Source organism: Fukomys damarensis, unplaced genomic scaffold (genome assembly GCF_012274545.1).
Source record: "Fukomys damarensis isolate Sample0158 unplaced genomic scaffold, DMR_v1.0_HiC HiC_scaffold_10, whole genome shotgun sequence".
Taxonomy (NCBI): Eukaryota; Metazoa; Chordata; class Mammalia; order Rodentia; family Bathyergidae; genus Fukomys; species Fukomys damarensis.
The window spans coordinates 1,031,752-1,055,300 of NW_022900922.1; the positions used below are offsets into that span (position 1 = coordinate 1,031,752).

General features: G+C 42.4%; 1 protein-coding gene and 1 long non-coding RNA gene across 4 annotated transcripts in view; one reads left to right on the forward strand and one right to left on the reverse strand.

Moving 5' to 3' along the window:
* The window catches only part of Prkcq (protein kinase C theta), a 124,800-nt gene that overhangs the window by 43,682 nt on the left and 57,569 nt on the right, over positions 1-23,549 (reverse strand). For all 3 annotated transcript variants that reach the window (XM_010621400.1, XM_010621399.3, XM_010621401.3), the window contains 8 exons: positions 22,575-22,635; positions 14,819-14,981; positions 13,300-13,331; positions 13,129-13,214; positions 8,004-8,133; positions 2,784-2,893; positions 1,943-2,060; positions 451-611 (listed from right to left, as the gene is read on the reverse strand). In XM_010621400.1, coding sequence (XP_010619702.1) covers positions 451-611; positions 1,943-2,060; positions 2,784-2,893; positions 8,004-8,133; positions 13,129-13,214; positions 13,300-13,331; positions 14,819-14,981; positions 22,575-22,635 — 861 coding nt within the window. The remainder of the gene's footprint in view (positions 1-450; positions 612-1,942; positions 2,061-2,783; positions 2,894-8,003; positions 8,134-13,128; positions 13,215-13,299; positions 13,332-14,818; positions 14,982-22,574; positions 22,636-23,549) is intronic.
* LOC104860267 lies at positions 6,128-10,649 on the forward strand. The gene is made up of 3 exons (XR_779647.1): positions 6,128-6,883; positions 8,299-8,403; positions 10,531-10,649. It is a non-coding gene; the product is annotated as an uncharacterized LOC104860267 (long non-coding RNA).

Here is a 23,549-nt window from a genome sequence, read left to right on the forward strand (position 1 = left end):
GAGAGAGAGAGAGAGAGGGAGGCAGAGGGAGTAAGAGAGAGGGAGAGAATGGGACAGAGAGACACAGAGGGTCAGAGGGAGAAAGAGAAATACAGAGAGAGAGAGAGAGAGAGAGAGAGAGAGAGAGAGAGAGAGAGAGAGAGAACTAAACAGATCAAACAAAAGATGTGTATGAAACAGTAAATGGCCAAGGAAACTTCCTGTTTCTTTGGTTCCCAGAGACATCAATCTCATGAGTGTGAGGGGCATGTATCCTCAAAGCAAACTGGCAGGAATCGGAGGCTGTTGTTGCCCTAGAGCTCCCTAGGCCCCCATTTATTCAGAGATGCCCTCAGTCCTCTTACAACATATCAGGAACGTTTTCGCCACATTTCTACACTCTGGTTCCAAGAGCTTAGTTCTTTAGTCTCTGAAATCTGGCCCACAGAATCCTGCAGCATGGTAACATACCTTGCCAAAACTTCCTTTCCCCAGCATTTTGTGTAAGATAAAGTCATCAATTTTTAGCTTCGTGTACAGAGTCGGTCTTTCTACGTTTGGTTCAGGTTCTGACGGATGGCACACTTTACCCATCTCATCCAACGGAGAGTCCCAGGAGATTCCCTGAGGCTCTGAAAGTGACAAGCCAATGGTCAAACTTGAACATGGAGTGACGGAGAGTCACTGTAGTGACTTAGAGCATCTGTTCCTTTTTGTACTTCTTATTCTGAGGCTTCGTCCACAATAACTGAGTAGAGGGCACGGAGGTTTCTACAGTTCAGGCAACTTCAGTACCTCTCTGCCTGTCTGGGAGTCTGGCCTTTGGGCTGTGGACCATCTCCATTTAACCGCCAGACTGGGAAATAGTTCCATTTAAGAAACAAATTCCAATCAACAAAAGACCCCATATGCAAAGTGAATGAGCACTTTTAATAATGTCACATCAGGAATAAAGAGAAAATCTAATCAAATTTGAGGGAAAAATAATTTTCAATTGTTTCCCTGGCTCACAGGCCCAGTGGCATTAATTTCTACGAATCACAATGGGAGGGCAGAGAGAATGAAGCCTGGTGGACGGTTAAAGATGTGAACTGCACCGTTCATTGCCATCTTCACATCAAGGTGCTGCCTGCACTGATCACTGCTGAGCTGAAGTCTACTTCGCTGCTTGGTGACCCTTCCTAAATCTAATTTAAATCTTTCTTTTAAGTTTTTTCATGTCACTTAGTTCTTGCCTACTGCCAGAAATGGGGGGAGATTCCTCCCATTACAGCGTTGCTTTTATTTTTAAATAGTCTTTCACATTCTCTCGTAAGTCCAAAGAAAATACTTAATAATGTATGCTGATTCAGGTCTCAGAACCATGTGTTCATATTCTCCCATGTACCACCTTCAAATAGCAGACTGGATAAAATTCCAGAATGTAATAAATGTTAAGGATTTTGGCCTGGCTCTTTTTCTTTTTTCTACCCTTAAAATTTCCAAAGACGCCCCCAAGAATAAGAACATCTTCAGTGATATTCCCACCATTGTGCTTTAGGATAGATTTATTTCTGTAAAGTTATTTAACATGGACAGGAAGTAATATTTTAAAATTCTAGGAAAACACTTTCAGCTATTTCCTCCAGATCTATTTTGGGGGGGCGTGTACCAGGGATTGAACTTGGAATCTTACACTTGCAAGGCAGGCAGCAGAACCACTGAGCTAAATCCCTGGCCCCTAGATCTATCCTATTTTTTCTCTCCCATCTCTCACCCCCTCATAAAAGACATCTCCATGAGGCATATTTCAGTTTCACTTCTAAGAAGCAGGAAGGACCCTCTTAGTTGATGGTCAGGTCTATAATCATTAAACAGGAAAGGATGTCTTATCTGACCAGGTAAACGGAGAACTTCAGTCCAGAGAACTGAGGTTACAGTTGATTCACACCGTGCACCCACAGAGGACCATTGTGATAATTACCTTTTTTCCCAGTTGTCGCCGAGTATGGAGACCTTGCTTCAGGTCTGGCTGAACTTGGGAGACCAATTTCAACTGGACCCTCTCGAAAGATGTGTTCTGAATCTCTTAAGGAGCGAGCCTAAATTACAAACAGAGTCAAACCACCCACCCATTGTGCACGGGCTAGCTCAGTCTGTTGTCTAAGAGGACAAAAGCCATTTAAGATTCCTAAAGGCACAGGACAAAAAAAAAAAAAAGCTCCTCTTCAGCACCTTTTGGGAATTGCTTACCTTGTGAGGGTCTATGGTATTTAGTGCATCACCAGAATGTACTTAGCTCCTTCCCTCTTTTGGGGGGGCCACCTGGAACCTCCCGTGCCCTCTACATCCTTCTGTGGCCAATAAGAATAGGTCAAGGGAAAAGTAGCTTATGTGGACAATGCCAAGGGTTAAAGAAGATTTATTTTTATATGCGAGAGTCCAGCCAATGGTGAGGTGTAAATAGCAAGACAAAAACTTTCATGGATTTTTGTTCTGAGGTAATTCTGGTGATGAATTATTACTAGAGTAAATAAGTATTTTCTCTAATGTATAGGTACAAGCAGCAAGAAATTCTCAATAACTTTAATGAATTTGTTTCTGCCTCTGCTTATTGAATACGTAATTTAAGGTGCTACAAAGACCCACACACTACAAGTGCATGACGTAAATAAAACTCTGAAAGGGAGTGGCATGGTGTGAAGATGAAAGATAGGCAAAGCACTTGGAAATACATCCCAGGAAGTTCTAGGGGGCTGCTGCGGTCAGAGTGAGGACTTGAGTGGACATGGGGTAGGGCATTGTTCACTCAATGCCCTCCCTACCTGTTGGGTGCTTTCAATCATCGCTAGGGCTTCAGCCATTAGCTTCTGGTTTATACCACAGAGGTTGGCAACCTTGGTCTGGCATCGGTGATGGACGTTCATGCCACAAGCTGAAAGGAAAAAGTGGAGGGTAAGCAGGGGAAAGTACCCAGTGGTGCTGGGAGGTCAGTCCCTCTTGACAGGGAGTCAGAACCTTACAGCTAGGGAAGAAAGTCTGTGGCCACTGTACCTCTGGCTCAGGCCATGGCTGGGTGGAACAGTTCGAGACTGGTTCCTCCCGACAGCAGGACAAGGTGTTGGAATGGAGGAGTGTGACCTCACACTCCAGTCTGGAGGCTAAATGTCCCTCTTCCCAACCGCACTGTGATGAACTTCTCTACCTCCTAGGCTGAAGCCCTGGCTGCAGCCTCAGCCTGTGAGATGGAATAGAGGAAATGGTGTGTGTGTGTGTGTGTGCGTGTGTGTGTGTGTGTGTGTGTGTGTGTGTGTGTGTGTAAGGAGTGGAGTGGGAGGAGGAAGATTGGCCCAGAGCCACGTGCACAATTCGGGGACAGGTTCAGTTAACAAACTACAAGACTTGGTGGTGATGGGGCTGAGCCCCGGCTGGAGGGGGACTGTCGGGATTGCTGTGTCTCCTGCGGACAGAACTGACAACATGGGTGAGTGGGGACCCAGCAGCTTCTGGGAACTCCCAGAAAAATATTTATTTTATTTCTAAAGTTCATCTGAAGTAATATGCTTTCTTTGGAACAAAGACTAACAGAAAGTAGGGAATGTATAAGATCCTTTCGCTTTTCTTCTCATTGCCTTGAGACATAGTAGAGCCGTTTCTGTGTGAACACTGCCACACTTCCTTAGCCAGCCACACTGTGACCTCATCAGAGCTTGGCCATGGGACTTAACAAAGCCACCTCTTTTTCTTGTCCCCTGTCCTTGTCAGCCATGCTGTGCACACCATCCTCGTGGTCCTATCCTCAGGATGTAGCTCTCCTAAGGTTCATGAACATCTCTACTCTGATTGACAGATGCCCTTCTAACCTTGTTCAGAAAATACTACCATAATTCGCATGGTCAGTTCAATAAGCCAGGGTAAGAAAGGCCAGGGCTTGAGGATGTCGGAAGTGATCAAGTGCTCCTTAAAATAAAACAACCTACAGACCTCTCCAGAACTATCACTACATTTTCTAATTGCAATAAGCAAGCTTTTGAAATTTCATTTTGGATTTCCTTCCCTGGCTCCGCTCTTTCTTGTTTGCCTCACATTTGAGTGGGTAGAAAGTGAAGGCTCCTAGCTAGGTATCTGTGAGGAGGAGTGACAGGGACATGTTTGAGAGTGGCAGGGGGGCAATGTCCCCTCCCCTTGGCTGAATGTTGCAAGGGACAGAAGCAAGTGATTGTGGATCTGGGAGCAAAGGGGTGCTCTTCACTGGCTGGCAATGCCAGGGTCACAGCAGAGTACATTTAGAGAGACCGGACCCAGGCGTTAAGACCCAAACCTTGACAAAAATCACAAAACCTCCAGGGGGTGGAGAAACAGCAAGCCACACGTGTCCTCACAATGGGCTTGCGTGTGACACCAACAGGACCCGGCAACAGGGTGTTAGAAGACATCGCCCTGCTTGCAGGTCCCCTGTACATGAGCCTCTGCAAATCTTGTGCGATTACAGGAAGGGTGGTGAACCCCTACAATTGCTAGAGTCCCAGTTATGTGGATTTAAAGGTCATAAAGAAAGTGGTATTTCTTGTACACTTGAGTTTTCAGCCTAAATGTGCATTTATGACATAATGATAGAAAGTAACTCAAAGAGATCTTTCACCTTTGTATGTCATGACATTATTTTTGTTTTTTCCAAAGACAAAGAAAGAGAAGTGGGAAATACTCAAGAACTGGTCAGGGAGGAAGACACGCGCTGGTTACCGCTTACACAGGGAGCTGACCCTGCGTGGCCTTGCACAAGTCCCCAGAGCTTCTGAGGAGGATTTGAGTCCGGAAGCGATGCTCTCTGTACAGACTCTGAGAGTACTTTGAACGATGAGTCCTGCAACGGTGCCGTCACGGTTTTTATCGATCTAGGTGTCCCTCCACAGCCTCACACGCTCACAGGTGGGGCTTTGGGGAGGTGACCGAAACATGGGGTAGTGATACTCAGCAGTGGATTGGGTCCAATGGCGAATTCACACTAAGGGTGATGTAGGGCAGCGAAGCCTGGTAGGGGAGGTGGGTCACTGGGGGCGTGGCCTGGAAGGGTCTGTCTCCCTCCCTTCTCCTTTGATTGCTCTGTTTCCTTTTACCCTGCCACGAGCTGTTTCTCTTCTGCCACGCCCCTCTGCTTTGGAGCAGGCTATCTATGGACTAAAACCTCTACAAATTGTGAGCCAAAATAAACCTTTCTTCCCGTAAATCGTGGGTGTCAGGTACTCTGTCTCAGCAATGAGAAAGTAACTGAAACAAGCGCCATGAAGTTCTACTGCACTTCTTGTGACCAAGGGATTTTCCTTGGATTGAGAGGGAAGAGGTGAGCCTGTGAAGTTGTGCAATGATAACTGTTACGTTACATTACAAGTTTTATAAAACCCAAGCTTTGCTTTTGAAATATCACAATTAAAAAAGAAAAAAAAAAAACATAAGGATTTCCAAACTCCAGCCGATAGAGCTCTAGTCTCAGCTCTACTTGCTTCTACGGAAGTATAAAAGGAGGGTTATTATAATAGAATTAGTAGGACCTATAAACTCATGCAGATTTTAATTTCATCTGCTTATTAACACATGTGTGCAAAGAGCTTAGCACAGTGAGTATTGTGGAGTAGACACCTGTTTAGCAAATATAATTTCTCATTCATCTCGATTAATTATTGCATTGATATAATATATGGGAGAAATTCTGGCATCACTAACCTTTGTTTTAACTAGCTCACATGTCCTCAGATAGTTCATCATAAAGCAATACAGCATTTCCTATGTGAATAACTATATTACTAGTCCAAATATATATATACATGGATATAGCCACAAAAACCTAGCTGAAGCAAAATCTTCATGTCTGTTTAAGATCTTTGATACAGTAAGGGGTGGTGCTGAGAATTCTGCATGGTCAGCATGATTGACTTTGGACTTGTTTAGCAGGTGTTAGGTTTGAACTTGGGTGGCCCTAGCCACATTTTCTTACTTATCCCCATAATGCAAAGTGAGACATTTATTGAGAATTTAGCATGACAGAACTGCTATTTTACTTTGCTTCTTGAAACTGTAGTCAGCTCTATGCTTGTTTCAGACAGACACTGTACTGAGGAAAGGCCACTGTTCCCACTGCAATGCCATAATTCTGTCACTAACCTACCGGACGGTTACTCGATCCCTGTGAGCGCAGAGTCCCTTTTAATGACTATTTTCGTGGGAATTATTGTGGAGGGAAGGAGAGAGAAGAGAGAAGAGAAGAGAAGGGAAAGGAGGGAAGGCCAGGGGAGGGAGAAAGAAGACAGGATAAAGCCCAATAGGTACTTATTTAATTACGTAACTAAGAAGGGGATTTACAAGGAGGTAAGATAAGAGCGAGGCGGAACCAAAGACAGAGCACTAGAGAGGAAAAGGAGAATCAAGCGTTGAGGATGAAAGCATGGAGACGAATAGATTAAGGAGTCAGGGAAGTTTTGGAGGGGATTCGAGGTGAAGATGGAAAATGAAACAGGGAAGAGGAGGGAGGAGAGAGAAGGGGCAAGGCGGTGGCGATAGAAGGACAGAGGGGAGGGAGCTCTGGAAGCAGGTAGGAGGGGTGGGGAAGGCACGGAAGGGAAGGAAGCAACGCGAGAAAGAACGGGATGAGGCAGTGCAGTGGGAGTGAAACAATGCCAAGGGTTCTTCGGGGAAGTTCTAAGCTTCTGGCCAGCTACCAAGACCAGCTCGGCCTTAGCAAGTGAGCGCTCGGGCTCTCCAGAAATGGCGCCCGACTTTGAGACCATCACAGGAGTAACAACCGACGTGAACTTATTCGTATTTCTACATCTCCCATGAGAATGCTAGGACGTTTCCGGCCTGAGAACTTATGATGCACTGCGTAACACCCTGCGTGTCCTTGTGTTCTTGAGCAGCTGAGCTGAGAGAAGTACGTGAGTGGTACTGTGAAGGAACCTTGAGGCTCACACTGACCACCCGTGGCCACTTTGGGGAATGCTTTGGAAACAACCCTTCCTGCCCCCACTAAGACATCACTCTAGACTCCACGGGGCACATAAACACCATGGGCTGCAGAAGGCAGTCCTCCCCTCTAGCACTTGGAAGGGATGAAATATAGATCCAGTAGCGTGAGTTAAGATAGGGCCACAAGGAGGAATCAAAGGGCTAATACATTTACTAGCCTATCGTAAGAAGGTTTGTGCTGCAGCAGGAGACCTCTGGTAATGATCCAGGCCTTTCCCCTCCCTTGCTGCCACCCAGAAAGCAGAGTGTTTTGTCAGTTCTCCTTGGAATTTTTTCCCTCTCTGCTCCCTAATCCTGGCACAACAGCATCTCAGTTTCTAAAGGTTACTGCCTTAGCAACTTAGAGCTTTAAAGCAAGGATGCCTTGATTTGTTTCTTTAGGGTAGGGCTGAGTAACTCCATAACCAGGGGTTGGTGGCAGGCTTGGGCTCTGCTGTGGTTCCAGTCTCCAGGGGGAGGGTCCGACAAGGGAGAAGGGTGGTCAGTGCTGCACTTGGCTTCTCACTGCATGGGGTGTGTGTGTGTGTGTGTGTGTGTGTGTGTGTGTGTGTGTGTGTGGCTCCTTGAAGGGACAATGAGATAATCTTAGTGGCTGGTGCAAAGGAGAAGGGAGGAGCATTGGATAGCTAGACTTGCTGGAGGTAGGAAGGTCAGATCCTAACGAGGAGACAGCAGGTCAGGTAAGAGTGAAGCGGAGTCTTGGCAGAGGGAGAAATTCAGTCAGAGGGGAAATTCTGGCTTTATGTCTTCAGGGCTGGGTACAACATAAAGCCAGAGGGCCCAGAGACTTGACCTTGAAACTGAGCTCCTGGGCACTTTTCTGGGCTGTGAAGACGAGGGTGCCGTGGGGTAGAAGGAAAGGAGCAGCAGGGATGTACTGTCCCGGGAAGACGGCGTTCGTGGTCACGGTCACATCGGGCTGGAGTCGAAGTCCTCCCTTGCCACCTCCTTCCCATTCTTTAAGGCACCATGCAGTCACCTCAGGGGTCCGCAGGGGGACCGTGCGCACCTCCCACTGGACTCACCATCACACTTGAGTCCTTGTCGAGCCAGCCCCCACAGCAGGGTCCCACAGTGCTCACAGAAGGCCGGGCTCTTGTAATTGTAGACTTTGAATCTGTGCGGCATGTCTATCTTGAATCTCTCCTTGTGGAACTGGAAGACAGGCAGAGAGTGTGATCACACACATGTCACCGGGCCCAACTTCTGATGTCCTCACAGACACTGTAGCCTAACTAACAGGAACTGTAATGCAAATGTAGGCACTGTGTGCCTTTGGGTCACTGCTGGAACTTGTCAGGCCTTCTGTCTTGTTGGAAGATGGTGGAGAGCTTGTGGCTCTTCCAGGCAAGGATGTGTCGGTTATGAGCACGTGCGGAGCGCTCAGGAGCCCACAGCAGATGTCTAAGTCGTCACCTCGGACAGGTGAGCATCACAGGAGGAGAGGGCGGGATTACTTCTCTAATGGAAGCTCCTGTTTAAACAGCTGAAACTGCCCTTCCTGCTTCATTATAAATATTTCCTTTTCTCCTTTACTCAGAACTAGTGCTCAAGCTTTGGAGGGATGCAAAAAATGCCTCATCTAGAAGATAAAATTAGGATGAAAGCCTACTACTAGCTTGGGACATTTTCACATCCCTTATTCACGAACCACACAGAGGTGGCAAGAGATAGGTACGAGTTCCTGCTGGGAACAGAGGACGAGTGTGGAACGCGTGTTGCCCGGCACACTTGTGGTGTCTCATGTAACCCTCAAAGTAGTCTTGGATCCTGCCCTCATTTGATAGATGAGGTCAAGCACAGAAAAGGCAAGGAACTTGTCTGGGTTACACTGCTCTTGAGTCCGGAGAGCCAGGAAGAGCTTGGCAGTCAGAATCAAATTCCCACTGTTCCATTTTAAGTAGCAAAATAAATGTAAATTTAGGAGCTAAGTAGGATGGAGAGAGATGCAAGTGGTGGATTCTTTGCAGGACTTTAAAAAGTTTCCCAGGGTTAAATTCTCTCCTTTGATCAAAGTTATTGCCTGAACAATAAGAACAACAACATTGGACAGCTTAGTTCCTGGTAAGAATGTTAATATTTCTGTGCAGTATAAAAAGTTGTATTTACTTGGGACTTATAATCACTTCAGAGTTTTCCAATTACACCATTTTCTTGAGGGCATGCACAGCAAAGAAGTCTTATCTGCGAACGAGTAACAGATCCTATCTTCCTATGGTCAGTTTCAGCACTGGTTCTGCACAATGGCTGCTTAGAATTATTTCAAAGTTGCTCAGAACCTACACTAGTCATTTTCAACCCCCCAAAATAAATAAAATTTCAAAGCCCATTTCATGTCACCGAGTGTAGATATAGTAATAGGTCCAGGTCCCAGATAGAGGGAGTGCATTTGACTCTCTAGTGCAGGCTCAAATGGCTCCAGAGAAGGCTAATCTTTCCAATATGAAAACAGAGTAGTTGTATGGGGTTAGAACGATGGAAATGTGCTAAGCTGGAATTGGGTTGTATGTTTAAAACACACACTGAAGGCTTGATAGGAAAAAAGTGTCAAATATCTAATTATTCTTATATTTGATTATATGCGGAACTCATATTCAGATAATTGAACTTGATAAAATATATAATTAAACTTAATTTCATATGTGTCTTTTAAAATTTTAAAGTGGTTACTTAACAGTTCAAAATTGTACATGTAGCTCTCACGTTTTTCCTATTAGATAATACTATTGCAGATTTAGAGGCAAAAATGATCCTAAAAATGATATCTTCTTGCATGAGCAAGAAATGAAGATATTCCCAGAGAGTGTAATATTATCCACACAGACATTTATTCATCGAACTAATGATTTCTTGTAGTTTACCTGTGTGGGGATTTTGTCACCCTTTGACCTAGATTAACAATGATTGTTCACAATTCATGAATTTTCAGAAAAGCTGAAAGCATCAAGTAAAGGGAAAAGGATCGGAGGTAGCAATTTGATTTAAACAAACAGAAACACAGTCTAGAAGACAGTTGTCTGAGTTTTGGGCCTAGGTTTGCCACTTGTAGGTGACTCACTATATACAAACTGTTTTAACACATTGAGCTTTACCAGAATCACCTGGTAATATGAGATCATGCTCCTGTAGCTTTAAATTTTACAGGATGAGTTGTTTGTTTGTTTGTTTATCTATTTCAAGTATTGGGCCTTTGTACTGAGCTATAGCCCCAGACTTTTTAAGAATTTATTTAAAAATTTTGAGACAAGGTCTTGTAAATCACTAAATTGCCCAGGTTGGGCTTGAATTTGTAATCCACCTGCTCAGCCTCCCAGAGTGCTGGGATCACAGGTGTGGACATTCTACCTGACAAAATTCAACCACTTTGCCTTCTCTGTACCTGCTCCTGTGTCAGAGAGAATCACACACCTGGGCAGGTGGACTCGGCCAAACTCAAGTGGACGATGTTCAGCTGTCCTGCTATCCTGCTGCTGTTCTCTGGGCACCTTGTTTTCTCATTTCTGAGTTCTTTCCTCAAAGCCACTTAATGCCTTTTCTGCTTCCTTCCTTCAGTGGGCAGAGCCATCGAGGATACCAGCAGCTAAAAGAAGCTTCCTCACCTACCCTCCAACAAGGCTGAGCAGGAGGATTATAAATTTGGGCCCAGTCTGGGCAACACAGTAACTAAATGAGACCCCGTCTCAAAATGAAAAACAAAAAGTTCTAGAAATGTAGCTCACTCTGAAGGCCCTGGGTTCAATCCCCAGTACTACAGCAAAAACAAAACAAAACAAAATAAAACAAAACCAAAAAACCCTGTGCTCATTGGCTCCCATTTTGCCTTACTCCCTTCCTGTTAAAACTGATGATTCATCCCTCCATCCAGAACCCAACTCGGCACACGCTGGGACCTCTTCTTGCCAGCAGACTCGAATGCTTTACTTGTCCGTCTCTCTTCAGCTTCACCTGTCTCTGCCTAGTCGGCAGTATCTCCCATAGCTTTTTGAACCCCCTCCTTCCAGCTACTGGCCTCCTTCAGGGATCTTCTTCTTGACAATGGTTAACCAATGCACAGCTTGTTTCTGTGCCATCTCCTTGCAGTCACCTTCATTACAGATCAGCCACAGTAACAACTCCACAAACCTGAAATCTCTCTGAACACGGGCTGCAAACATTTCCATGTGACCCTTATTTTCCTCAGCATCTCAGTTGCGTAGAACATAACTCACCCCTTTGCTTTCTGGCTCTGGAACCTCGTGTGCTCCAAGTACAGGAAGCTCTCTTCCAACCTGTGTTCTCGATCTTTCTCTCTTCCCCTGTCTAACATCAAATTTAGATCCCTTTGCAATTAGTCTGGCATCCTCTTTCTTAACTCCATTACGAGGAAATCTCTAAGGCAGCTTTCACCTGTAATGTCATCAGCCTCTGACCTGTAGAGCTGGTGCACTGGCTCACGTGAATCCCAAGCTCGGAACTGTCCACTGATGCTTCCGCCTCGGTGTCGTCTCAGCTGTCAGTCAGGGCGGTCATAGAAACCACCCAAAAGTCTACCGGCTTTGCTCCCTCTCTTCTGTCATTGCACCGGTACAACCCACTTCCCTCCCTCCTGTAGGACTCTTCTAATGTTCTCTGGTTTTGTGGGAGACTGCCTGCAAGACAGCTGGCTGCTTGCATTGCAGTTCCCTGAGCGAAGGAGTTGCTATGTTGTAAGTTCTGATTGGCCGTGATCGGCTGCCATCTTATGGCATTATTTACAATAACTATTTTGTAGAGCTGAGTTTCGCTTTCCAGAAAAAGCACCTGTTTCTTGTAAATCATGTGTACTCTGTGAAGCCATAATTGTGGCCTTGTACAGTTATCCTTGAGATTGTTTTTCATCCTTGAAGCTGTTTTTACCTTCATATTATTGCTTGATATAAGTGTGAGAGCCGTCTGGCAGTAGTAGTAGTAGTAGTAGTAGAGTAGTAGTAGAAGTAGAAGTAAAAGAAGAATAAAGAAATCTGTTTGAATCTGAGCATGACTCAGTGTGCTTACTCTCGGTGAATCCTCTCAGGTTTGGGGCCTGCTGGCAGGACCCCGACGTCGCGGCTCTCGACAGGTTTGACTCTCGCATCTCAACACGCTATTGCTCCTGTGGCATCACAAGATGAGCTTGCCGTTCTTTAATGTTCAACCGCACTCCCAGAGTTTGAAGGGTCCCACGTGATTTGGGACTTGCCGACTTCCCCACCTGTATCCCCTTCTCTCTGGGCCTTCTGGGCCTCGCCACACTGGCCTCGTTTCAGTCACTAGAATGTGCTGCACTTTCCCCTCAGGGTCTTCTTCCTCCTGCTGGTCACACCTGGCTCTTTTCACCTTCAGGTCTCGTTCAAATGCTCCCTCCCTTGAGGAGGTGCTCTGCTCACCTGGTCTCCTTAGGCCACCTGGCCGTTTTCCACCCGTCTACCTTGTTTGCTATCTTCATAGCACCTGACGTTAATCAAAATGATCACAGTTGGTTTATTACATGTTTTTCCAAGTTTGCAAAAAGTCCATGAAGGCGAGCTCATGCCTGTTTTGTGCTACACTACGCATCTGACGTAGCATGATATTGTTCATGAACCAGACAACAAATAGCTGTCGAATGAAGAACAGGGTGGGAGGAGAAAAAGTATTTCATGATGACAAAGCTGCTTGACTTGCATCTAAGGTTTCCTTCTCTAGGATGTCAAATCTAACCTATTTTAGAGTAAATCTCTGAGTTAATTCTAAAGGAGATATTTATGCTTAACATTAGGATTATCCTTTTGCTACCATCTCTTATTAACCTTTTACGTTTTTATGTCTCCATATTTTATAATCACTTGCCTTTATTTACTCCTTCACTGTCACATCCAGCTGTACATACCACTGGGCTAATTTTCATACACTTAACTGAGACATACTTTCTGTTACATTTTTTTCCTGCAAATTAAAGTTCTTACTGTGCTTTTCTTACTTGTCTCCTAGTTTGGTAAATCAATAAAACATTTTGAAAAGGAGAGGTTTTAGGGAGACTCATATTCATGGATGAGCTTAAGGACTCCAGTTCAGGCAGGCATTATTAAAAAGAACTACTAGACTATAAAATTTACTGTTAGGATAAAATCTTTGTACATCAAAGAAAAGATTCAACATATGATATACACATACCATGGTTTCTCGGCTGTTGATAGCTGATCCTGTGCACTTAGCTATAACTTTATCAATACACTTCTTATGAATTGCTGCATTACATTCTGAAAAAAAATTGTAATTTAAGATTTCTAGAAGTTAAGGTGAAGTTAAATTTAAAAACTGGTGACAACAGAAATCCTTACTTACGTCGACACTGGTAGCCCTGTTTGTTCAGACCCCTGTAACAAAGCACATGACTGATTTATTTGGATGTTTATGTCAACATCAGCACCAAAATTGTTTTAGAGATGAGACACATTTCATAGCTTCTTAGGGTCACAGACACTTTTGCCAAGTAATAGCCATAGTATATCATTTGCCAAGAATGTCTTTAAAGCTGGTTTATTAAGGGTCTGACAATTAAATAAAGAGCTGTTGGTTTCCTTTTTCATGGTTGTCTTTGTCAAGTACACACGAAGATTACAATTCCTAACCAATATTCATCACAGGCTCCTAACAGCAGTTAAAAAAAAAAATCACAGTCTCATTTAAAAGTTCATTGTCTTTGTTTATATGTAGATGAACAAAGACACCTATAACATGTGTTATTTCCTCTGTCTGGGTGAGAATATTTGCAACCAACAAAGCTCAACAGTAAGACCAACTCCCAAGTAGCACTCACTATTAGATAGAAAGAAGATTCAAGTAATTAGAGGAAAACAAGTTAATAAAAATCCATTGAAATCTCTTTGACCTGTGATATCCTAGGTAAGTTGGACTTGCGCATAAACACATTCCACAGGAGCCTAAAGGAAGAACACCCTTTAATAGACACAGACGCTGAGAACAGAAACAGGAGTCATTTGAAGTCTCTATTCTGCTAGAGCCTTTGCTATGTAGTTATTGAGGTGTAAACTGATCCCCTCTAAAAGCACCATCCACATCAAACTACTTTATTACAATGGGAAAGCTCTGCCTGTCGTTTAGAGACACCAGTACACGTGGCCTATTGAGGTGGTGAAAGTTTTGACCGTGAAGACACCACCCTCATTCTTTCCCTCTTGCCCCCAACAGCCTGCCTTTCATTCAGAAATTAAAATTCTTCTGGCCTCGTTATGGTTTGGACCGGAAATGCTCCTTTCTTCCAAAGGTCATGGCCAAAGTGTTGATTGCCAGCTTTCGGCATTACTGGGAAATGGTGAAACTTTTAGGAGGCGGAGCTTAGTGGAAGGAAGGGATGCCCCTGGAGAATCACCTTTGAAAGGAGTACTGAGACCCGACCCCTTCCCTCTGCGTCTCTTCTCACTTCTTGTCTGCCTCGAGTTGAGCTGCTCTGCTCTACCACGTATTCTCCACCAGGAGGTCCTGTCTCACCACAGACCCACAGTGACAAGGCCAGGCAACAGCACGGTGAAGCCTCTGAAACCATGAGCCAAAACAAAAGCTTTCCCGTTTTGAATTCATTTTCTTGGGTATTTTGTCACAGGAATGGAATGCCGACTAACGCAGACCCTTTGCCTGAGTGTACCTTGTTTTATAGGAGCCACACTGTGAAGTTCTCACACTGAATCATACCCGCTAAACCTCTTCAGGACTGCCAAGGCCTCTGCCAACTGTCACCCAGTGCTTTTCCCCCGTATCCCCTCACAGCAGAGTGCACCACACTTTGTGGATGAAGAGGAAACGCAGAGCCTGAAGCTTGGAGTAAAAGGCCAAGTTACTGTACCAGACAAACTCGTGGCAGACAGAGCAAAAGGTGGGTTGTGGGAAAAAGGTGGCGGTGAACTCGTGGCACTTGACATGGTGGACTTTGGCCTGTTTGATGGCTCCTCGGCGGTGGTGCAGAGCAAAGAAGCCTTCAGCCTCAAATTCACCCACGTCTTTTGTGTCTGCAGGCAGAGAAGGGTGGACCAAGTGAGATTCCGCAATGTGAGGGTCACAGCTGCATGGGGGCGACAGGAACTGGGAGAGGAAGAGAGGCAGACACGGTTCATCCCTACAGTAACACAATTTCAGACACGCGTTAAAGTGGGTAAAATACAGGCTTCTTTCCTTAATTCTACAATACGGAATTATCACAGGGTATATTATTAGAGGATTGGAATGCAGTTGTTTTCATCCTTCATATCTCTTTTGCTGAGCTGAGGTTATTCTCTCTCAGATTTTAAAACCAGAAGTCAGAACTTTCAAGTCTTTATGTAGCCCTACAGAATACTGTGGTGACAGAGAGCAACTTGGGAGCTGCATTTCTGAGGGTCAGGACATTTGACAGTTAGTTATGTTTAGTCAGCTGGGCACAGACGGAAGGGAACATCCATCCTTTTGTGTGAGGACAAAATAACTTTGGGAAGGGAAGGTATTTATGCTATGGTTTTTGATAGCCACAGTGATCAGATATACTGTACTAGCTACAATTGTACTAATTAATGTGGGAAAGACCAGAAAAATTGATAACTACATTAAAAAAATGTATAGGTAAACCCATGTATTGTCTTACCATTTATATCAAGCCATCAAATCCACATGTATTCAGTCCACCCTGGGCCTGTGCACACTGGTGAAAGTGCTTTGAGCATCACTGTCCACCGTGCTGTACACCCAGGTGACATCTTCCCAAAAGGCTGATGGGCCATAAGCTGGCAGAATTCTGAAAGTATTTATGAGTTTCAGCTGTGGCTCAGGATCCCAAAGAATACAAAATGGAAGGGTAAGCATGGCTAAACAGCATGAACACTCCAGCAGGCAAGAGAGGATAACATAAGAAACAGTAAAAAAATTATCCTCCCTAAAAAAGGATATTAAATATAATGATAATAATGGCTAGTGTCATAATAATTTAATACCTTGAAAAAGTTTGGATCACTTGCATTTCTCTTATTTTTTTACAAAAATTAAAATTTAGTAAGAATAAGAGGCTCATCAGATTTCAAAAGTACAGAGTTGACACTATTGAAATTAAACTATTACCATTCTGGCTAAGGCGACAGAGGTCTGACAATGCACCTGAGGCACATGTTTTGCCAAGGTACTTTATTTTTCCATTCCTAATATTGACTAGGCTAGAAACAAACTAGGAAGACAAAGGAGGGGCTGTGGAGGGGGACACTTGTCCCACAGCAAAGTAGCCAAGGCTCAAGACTCATTGTAGGACTCACATCTTCTTTATAGTGACTCACGGGTCTGTCTTATGGCAACTCCAAGCCCTCATGCCAATAACCCCGTGAAGACTTCTGCAGATGGACCACAATGCTGTGCAGTTACTTGAAGGCTAAGCAACTCAGGTTATTTTATTTGCACCAAGGATAGAAATAAATTAGGCTTGGTGAAGGAGAGATTAAATTAGAGTCACTGAGTTAGTAGTTTTCTGCCACATGCTCTGGTACACACATGGGGATCATTTTTGCCCACTATAATGGGTTATTTTTTGGTCAGATCTGGTTTTATTTATGGCTTGGTCAGATGTAATGAATTAAAATGAAATAAAGTGTAAGAGTTCTCTTACCTCAGGGAATACAAGTGAATTATTCTGGAACCCTAACTATATGACAGCAGCATACGCATTTAACAAATGACAGAAACTTCTAGAAATGTATTGTTCTCTTTCTTCCTTCCTCTCCCCTGTTTACGCACAAACCATTTTGATTATTATAATAGAGTAAATGTATAAGAACACAAGATTTATTCTTTTTTTTTTTGAGACAGGGTCTCACTATGTAGTTGAGACTGACCTGAAACTCACTATGTAGCGCAGGCTCGTCTCGAACTCACAGCAATCCCCCTGCCTCAGCCTCCCAAGTGCTGGGATTACAGGCGTGTGCCCCCACGCCTGGCTTAAGATTTGATTCTTTTGATATCAACTGTTATTTCTGAAGTTATTTGCCCTTTTATTCATTGGCTTGAATAAGCTTCCTGTTTATTTATATAGCTTTGGTTATCTCTTTCGATACAGTGACTCCAAATCTTTTTATTTATATGACCTATTTGCAGTCAAATACAACACATCCCTGGGCAGCTAAGCATTAATGACTATGCCAAGTGTTCTGATAGAATCTGAGATCTTATTCCTAACCATTGAGCAGCTACAATCACAACAGGGAGACACACTGTTTTACAAAAAGAACAGCTATCTGTATGAGACAGTGTGTGATGGTGTGGAGTATCCTCAGGGATATGTGCACCTATAGATCTTAGAAGGCAGGAAGAAGAATCACTACAGAGTCTAAGAGGAGGCAGCTGAAAAACTAAGGTGAAAACTTGGATATGATCACATTATATAAGTTGAAAAAAGAATGTAGATTTCTGCACTGACTGATAGAAAGTAGTCAAGGAAATTGAAACAGGAACCAGGAACTTGTTTAGAGGAGTCATAAACTAGGGGAAACTCAGCTAGACTGTGAGGGTTTAAGAATTGAAAGAATAGTAAATAAAAAAGGACAATAAATATGAATTATGTTTTGAAGAGGTATCAGTGACAGAGAGAAGAGCAAAACTCGGGGATGTAAAAATGTTAAAAAAGGACACTTTTTCCATAATAGGGGAAGATGGCTCATACAGTGTCTTGACAATGAGTAGGAAGTCACGGAGAAGGGAGAGTTGACGATGTTAGGAGTAAGTGACTTGATAAAACAGGGCTGCTGGGATGAGAAGCTTGAGGTCAAAAAAGGTGAGGCTTTCTCTGAAGCACAGGAACAAGAAGAGGATGCAAATAGGGAGGGGAGGAGGGGTTGAAGGGAGGGCAGGGGAATGGGGAAAAATAAGAACCAAGATACGGCATGTAAAGGTACAAGATCCCAGTGATGAATGTACCTGTGTTAACTGTACAGTGTGCCTAAATGTACCAATAAGCTTAATGAAAAAAAAAAAGAAGAGGCTGCAAGAGGAAACAGCCACATTGTATTGTGCACAGGCAGAAGATAGAATCTCTATCAACATACCTGCCCGTACCCCTCTCCAAGAGTGAGAGAAAATAAGACACCTTCAGAATCCAAGGAGGATGGGCATGTTTGAAAAATCCATTGTGTAGGAGTCAAAGGAAATGGAATAATCTTCTAAATGTCAAGAGCAGTGCAACAAAATGATCTAATAAGCCATGATTATATTCTTTCTTCATCCTAACTGCAACCTGGTGCTGGAGTTAAGGGAATAAGTAAGATCATCCAACATCGCTGTTTTGCAAGAGTTGAGAGTTTAGAAGGAAAGACAACTATGTGGTTAATCTCAGGGTAGAAATATGCCCAGGATGCTGGTGGTGAGGAAACTGCACCGATTAAGGCAGGCGGAGGTCAGATGTAGAAAAACTAGACAAAGAAGGCATATGCGGGAAGGATTCTGAACTGAGTTCTGAAGAATAAATAATCTTACTAATGTGGAGGAGGAAGCATGGTGGAGAAAAACAAACAGGAAGAGAATGAGCAAGAGTACAGAAATAAGGGTTCTCAGGATAGAGTGGGGCACTGAAATAATGGAGTACTGTTAGAGTGGGGAGTGTGTAGCAGGAAAAGATCAGGGGCCACACTAAGAGAATGTGCAGATATTAGACCGGTTTGAATATTTTCTTGCAGATAAACCACAAACACTGAAAGACTAGCAGGGGCAGGGAGAGGGCAAGGCAGATGTAGTAAGAATGCAGCTTGACACAAATCTATTTATTCTAGAAGCATCATAGGCGTATGATTGAGACACAGTGAGTAAGAATGCAAAGAAGATAAGATTTTAATATGTTGACAACATAAACATAAATTGTTGACTAATGTAGAGGTAAAGGAAAAGAAAACCAGAAAAAATTACTTGTAAAGGGAAGAACTACTGGTGAAAACGGTTGGATGTACTTTTGACATGATTTGGTTTGCCTTTACACTGTGTAATGAAAATTCAACAGAATTTAAAGTACTTACAGGGAATTTAGTTGGAGAAGTCAAATATATCAGCCTGAAAAATTAAACATCATCTAATAACATCTGTTTGTAACAGGCTCATCTGAGTGGTGTTTTCTAGCAAAGACATGGAAAATGGAAAGGGAGGGAGAATGCTAGGCTTCGAGATCAAAGTGTACATGGTACAAGAAGGAACTGATGAGAGCTAGGTATTGTCAAGAAGATTTCATGGTGACCGTGGTGATGAGTAATTAATGCCAGAAGTGGGGTAACGAAGAGGATGAAAGGGAAACGTGTAGCATTTACAGGGTGAGAGGAAGGACAGAAGTGACAGGGGAGAAAAATGAGCTCTGAGAGCAAGGTCTGAGTCTGCATTCTTAAAGTCAGAGAATTCTGAGAGAAGATGTGGGTGAGGGTTCATATCTAACTGGATGATATGTAGGAAGATGTGACACAGGAGGGCAGTGCATCAGATCATGATAGTGAATTTTTAAGCTACAAGAGTGATGGACAGAGAACAGAGGAAGGGGAAAAGTAACTGCAGCACAGAAATGAACAAATGGAAATCTTCACAGAGCAAGACTGCAGTGATCTGTGAATGTAGAGATGAGCCACTTACTTCATTATGGTCTAGAGAAGAGCACAAGCTTCTGTTGAAGAAAGGTTTGGGAGTCATGATATTAACTGAAGTGTTATCTAAGTTAAAATTTCTTATTGTCCACTCATTTGCCTTCTTTTTTCATACCCTTAATGCCATTATTCTTATTTTTCCAGTATAGTTATTTTAGGAGATATTCTCAACATTTTTCCCTTCATGACTCTTTCATTTTAAAATAATTATAAAGCACCTCTACTATGTACATACAATAAGCATTTTCTTTCATCTAGACTACCATAAAAATCTTGCTACTACTCTGTTGCTTTTATGTTTTTCTTTTATTTCACTCTCATTACCACATCCCTAGACTAGATTCTCATCAATTCTCCACAGCATAAAGGTAATTCTATAGGCAAATGATGTTTAATTTCATAAGTAAGAAAGAGTATACTTGTCCCATTAACTCAAAGCATGGCTAAAGTCTACAGACTCTTCTTGTCAGGTTTCTATGCCCACCAGCACCTGACTCCTCGGATTTCAGCAGGGCCAGCTGGTCTACCTGGTTTCCTCACACTACCTACCTATGTCATGTTTTACTCAAGCCTTCATTTTTAACTAAAAAAAGATAGAAACCTTAATTCTGCCTCTCCTTTAGTGAACATTCTACTGAACATTGTGGAATGAAGCCAATCCATATTTATCTCTTGGTTATTTAGTTTGTATATAGTACAGAATATAATTATTTTCTAGCTGTTTAATCTATATCACTTTTCCAATCTGAATTTCCTGGGTGTAAGAACTCTTATCTTGCTTTTCTGAATCCTTCAGGAAACTACTTTTTGTATGTAATTACAAACATTCTTAAAATTTAATAATATCCTGTTCTTTCTTCTTATCATCAACAAGTAATTTTTTATTTAGTTCATTTCACAATAATGGTTATTAAAATTAGATTTTTTAGAGATATAAAAATTTAGAGATAAATCAAAATTCAATGCTATAAGTTTTTAAAAATGTGTCCAGGATTATGTAATTATTTTTTATGAAATAGTATTGCCATTTCCTCATTTGTATTTACTTTCTTATTTTAATGGAACATTTAAATTCCACAGTAACTGAAGAAATATCTATGCAATTTTTTTTCAAAAGCAGGGATTTTTACATTATTTACAAACATCAGTTTTTGTCCAGTGGAACTTTTCTCCATTTTTCATTGTACCATATTTTGAACTAATAGGAGAGTACACTTTTTCTTGTTCAAGAAATTAAGCATCCCCATACCCCATGGGGGAAAAAATAAGAACCAAGACACATCATGTAAAGGTACAAAATCCCAGTGATGAATGTAACTGTACTTATACCTAAAAAGTACCGATAAACTTAATAAAAAAAAAAAAGAAATTGAGCATCACTGCTATTACAACTTACAGCAGTACTTTTCCTAATTATTCAGGTACCACTCACTCCATCTTAATTTGTCAACTTAAACATAGTAAATTATATATACTATATTTTTAGAGACTCGAGAGGTATTTAGAAAAATTCAGAGCACATTGTCCTTCAGGAATTTAAAAATTCTTATAAAGAACTTTATTATGGAAAAATTTAACTTACACAAAAGCCGTGTAAATACAATAATCAGTTTTCAAGTATCAATCATTCATCTTTGATGATGATCGGTTCATGGCTACTGTCTTCCAATGGGCCCTTGTCCATTTCCTTCCCCGTGCCAGTTGATGATTCTGAAGCAAGCCCATGCTGTCATCTTATTTTATTGACGAGTATCTCAGCTTATATGCATGAAAGTGTGAGTTTCTTTTTTAATGATATAACCACACACACTCACATCTAGGAAATTAATAACTACGCTTCGTACTGACAGATACCTGGTGAGTATTCAGGTTTTCCCTGATTGTCTCATAGCATTGCCTTCTCCAATGTATCTGTTTGAATCTGGACAAAGAAGGAGTTGTGTGTTAAGCAAAAGCACCGTGAATCTCTGAACTAAAGCTCAGTGGTCATTGGCATCAATCAGCTGAGTGTTCCCACTCCGAAAGCCTGAAATCCAGGATCCTCTCCAATCTCAGCTCACACAAACTTTCTGAGAATAAGATGGGAAACGGCATCTATGAAACCTTATTTCATATATAAAATTATTGAAAAATTGTTTGAAATTACCTTCAAGCAAAGTACATAAGGTATACAGGATAAAAAGCACTATATGTTTGGCTTGAGTCCTATTTCCAAAATATCTCGTAACAGTCACACAAATACCCCCAAAATCTGAAACCCTTCTGGTCTCAAGCACTTTGGATAAGCAATACTCAACCTCTGCCATAGAACTAATTTCGAAAAAAAAAAGTAAAACCAGTTGACATCAGTAGGTTCACACGTTCGTGCTGAAGTTTAGGGTTTTATGAGTAACATCACTGACTCATTTAGACAACACTGACCTCCGATGCACGGTGCTTGTAAATTTAACTTCTGGGAGCAGAGTTCGTGTGCAACACAAGGAACTGAAACTCTTTAGCAACGTGTCTTTTTTTTACCCTTCCTGTTCCTTAAAAAAATGTTGTGACTCATTTTAAGCGTTAGCTTTTGCCATTAGTTTTAAGGAAAAACATTATCAGTTTCTTATTTTGTGCTCTACTGATAGAGTGATGGTTATAGAACACTATTATATACAGACAATGCATACATACACAGAAACATAAGCAGAACTTTGTATATTTATGTTAAATTTCCACACTAAAATAAAGACAGGCTATGGACGTGCCAGGGACAAGAATACACACAGTTTAATATTTACGTTTATATTTACATTTTTATATTTGTTCTACGTTTATCTGGCCCAGATACTTATTTTCAACTGATGCCTGGGCACCACTGAGAATTTCAGGCAAACATGCTTGTTTCTTATTCTTTTCTATGATCAGTGCAAACATAAAACAAATTGTACTCCAAGGCCATGCCCTCCGAACCCCCAAACCGGAAGAAGAAATGTCACTTGCCGCTCATTTCCAGAAAGTATCTTGCGTTCATTAGCATTCGGCCTTGAGGTTTCAGCTCTAACTGGGGGAGAGAAGGAGAGAAACGTCAGGATGGGAAGCCAGCCCGGCTCTGACGCCACAACTGGCTCCTGGGGTGCAGCAGGAGATTTCCAGTATAGAAACGTCATTGTTCTTTTCACTTAGCTCATGCTCATTACCATCGGAATAGTGCCGCATCGGTGATGACGCCTTTCTTTTATTACACTACCTCAGCAATTCATTGATTTTACTTGGAGATCAAAATTTACATAAAGAAACAAAGTGATAAACAGACTCTATTCAGTTTTCTCGCCCTGTGATATAGATTGTCTGAAGACCTATCAAAGGTATATCCAGATCTTAATCACGCCCACAGCATCCCGGAGGCCAGGACTAGCTCCCTTGGGGGAAAGCAGGACTTTAGAAGGAAAGTAAATCCTGTGTGGGTGGCCTGTGGAGCCTCTTCCCTCCCCTCCAGGTGCACAGGCAGGTAAGTCAGAGTACTCAGGAGGAGTAGTTTCGTTTCCTTCACAAGGATAAATTATTTCCTCAGAAAAATACCGAATGCTCTGCTAAAAGAAAATTTAAAGAGATTGGTCTGAGAAGAGATTATTATATACGAGTATTATGTAGAAGGAACCAAGACACAGTGTCATTTTAAGAGAAGATGCAGGATCTCATAAAATGTGACAACAAAACTAGAAAAGAACAAATCAGGGATAACCTGAATACCCCCGCTATATGAAATCATCACACTGTGCCATTAGTAGAGTAAAAAGAATACGGAAGGTGATAGTTTCTACTGATAATCATATCTGTAGGCTAACTGGGATAAGAGAGAAATAATACAAGTTGTTTTGTTGAACTCAGGGCTGAATCTGAACCATGACTAAATAAGTTCCTGGCTTTGTGATCTTGTATGAGTCACTGAGCCTTAAAGATCTCTGTCTAGAAAAA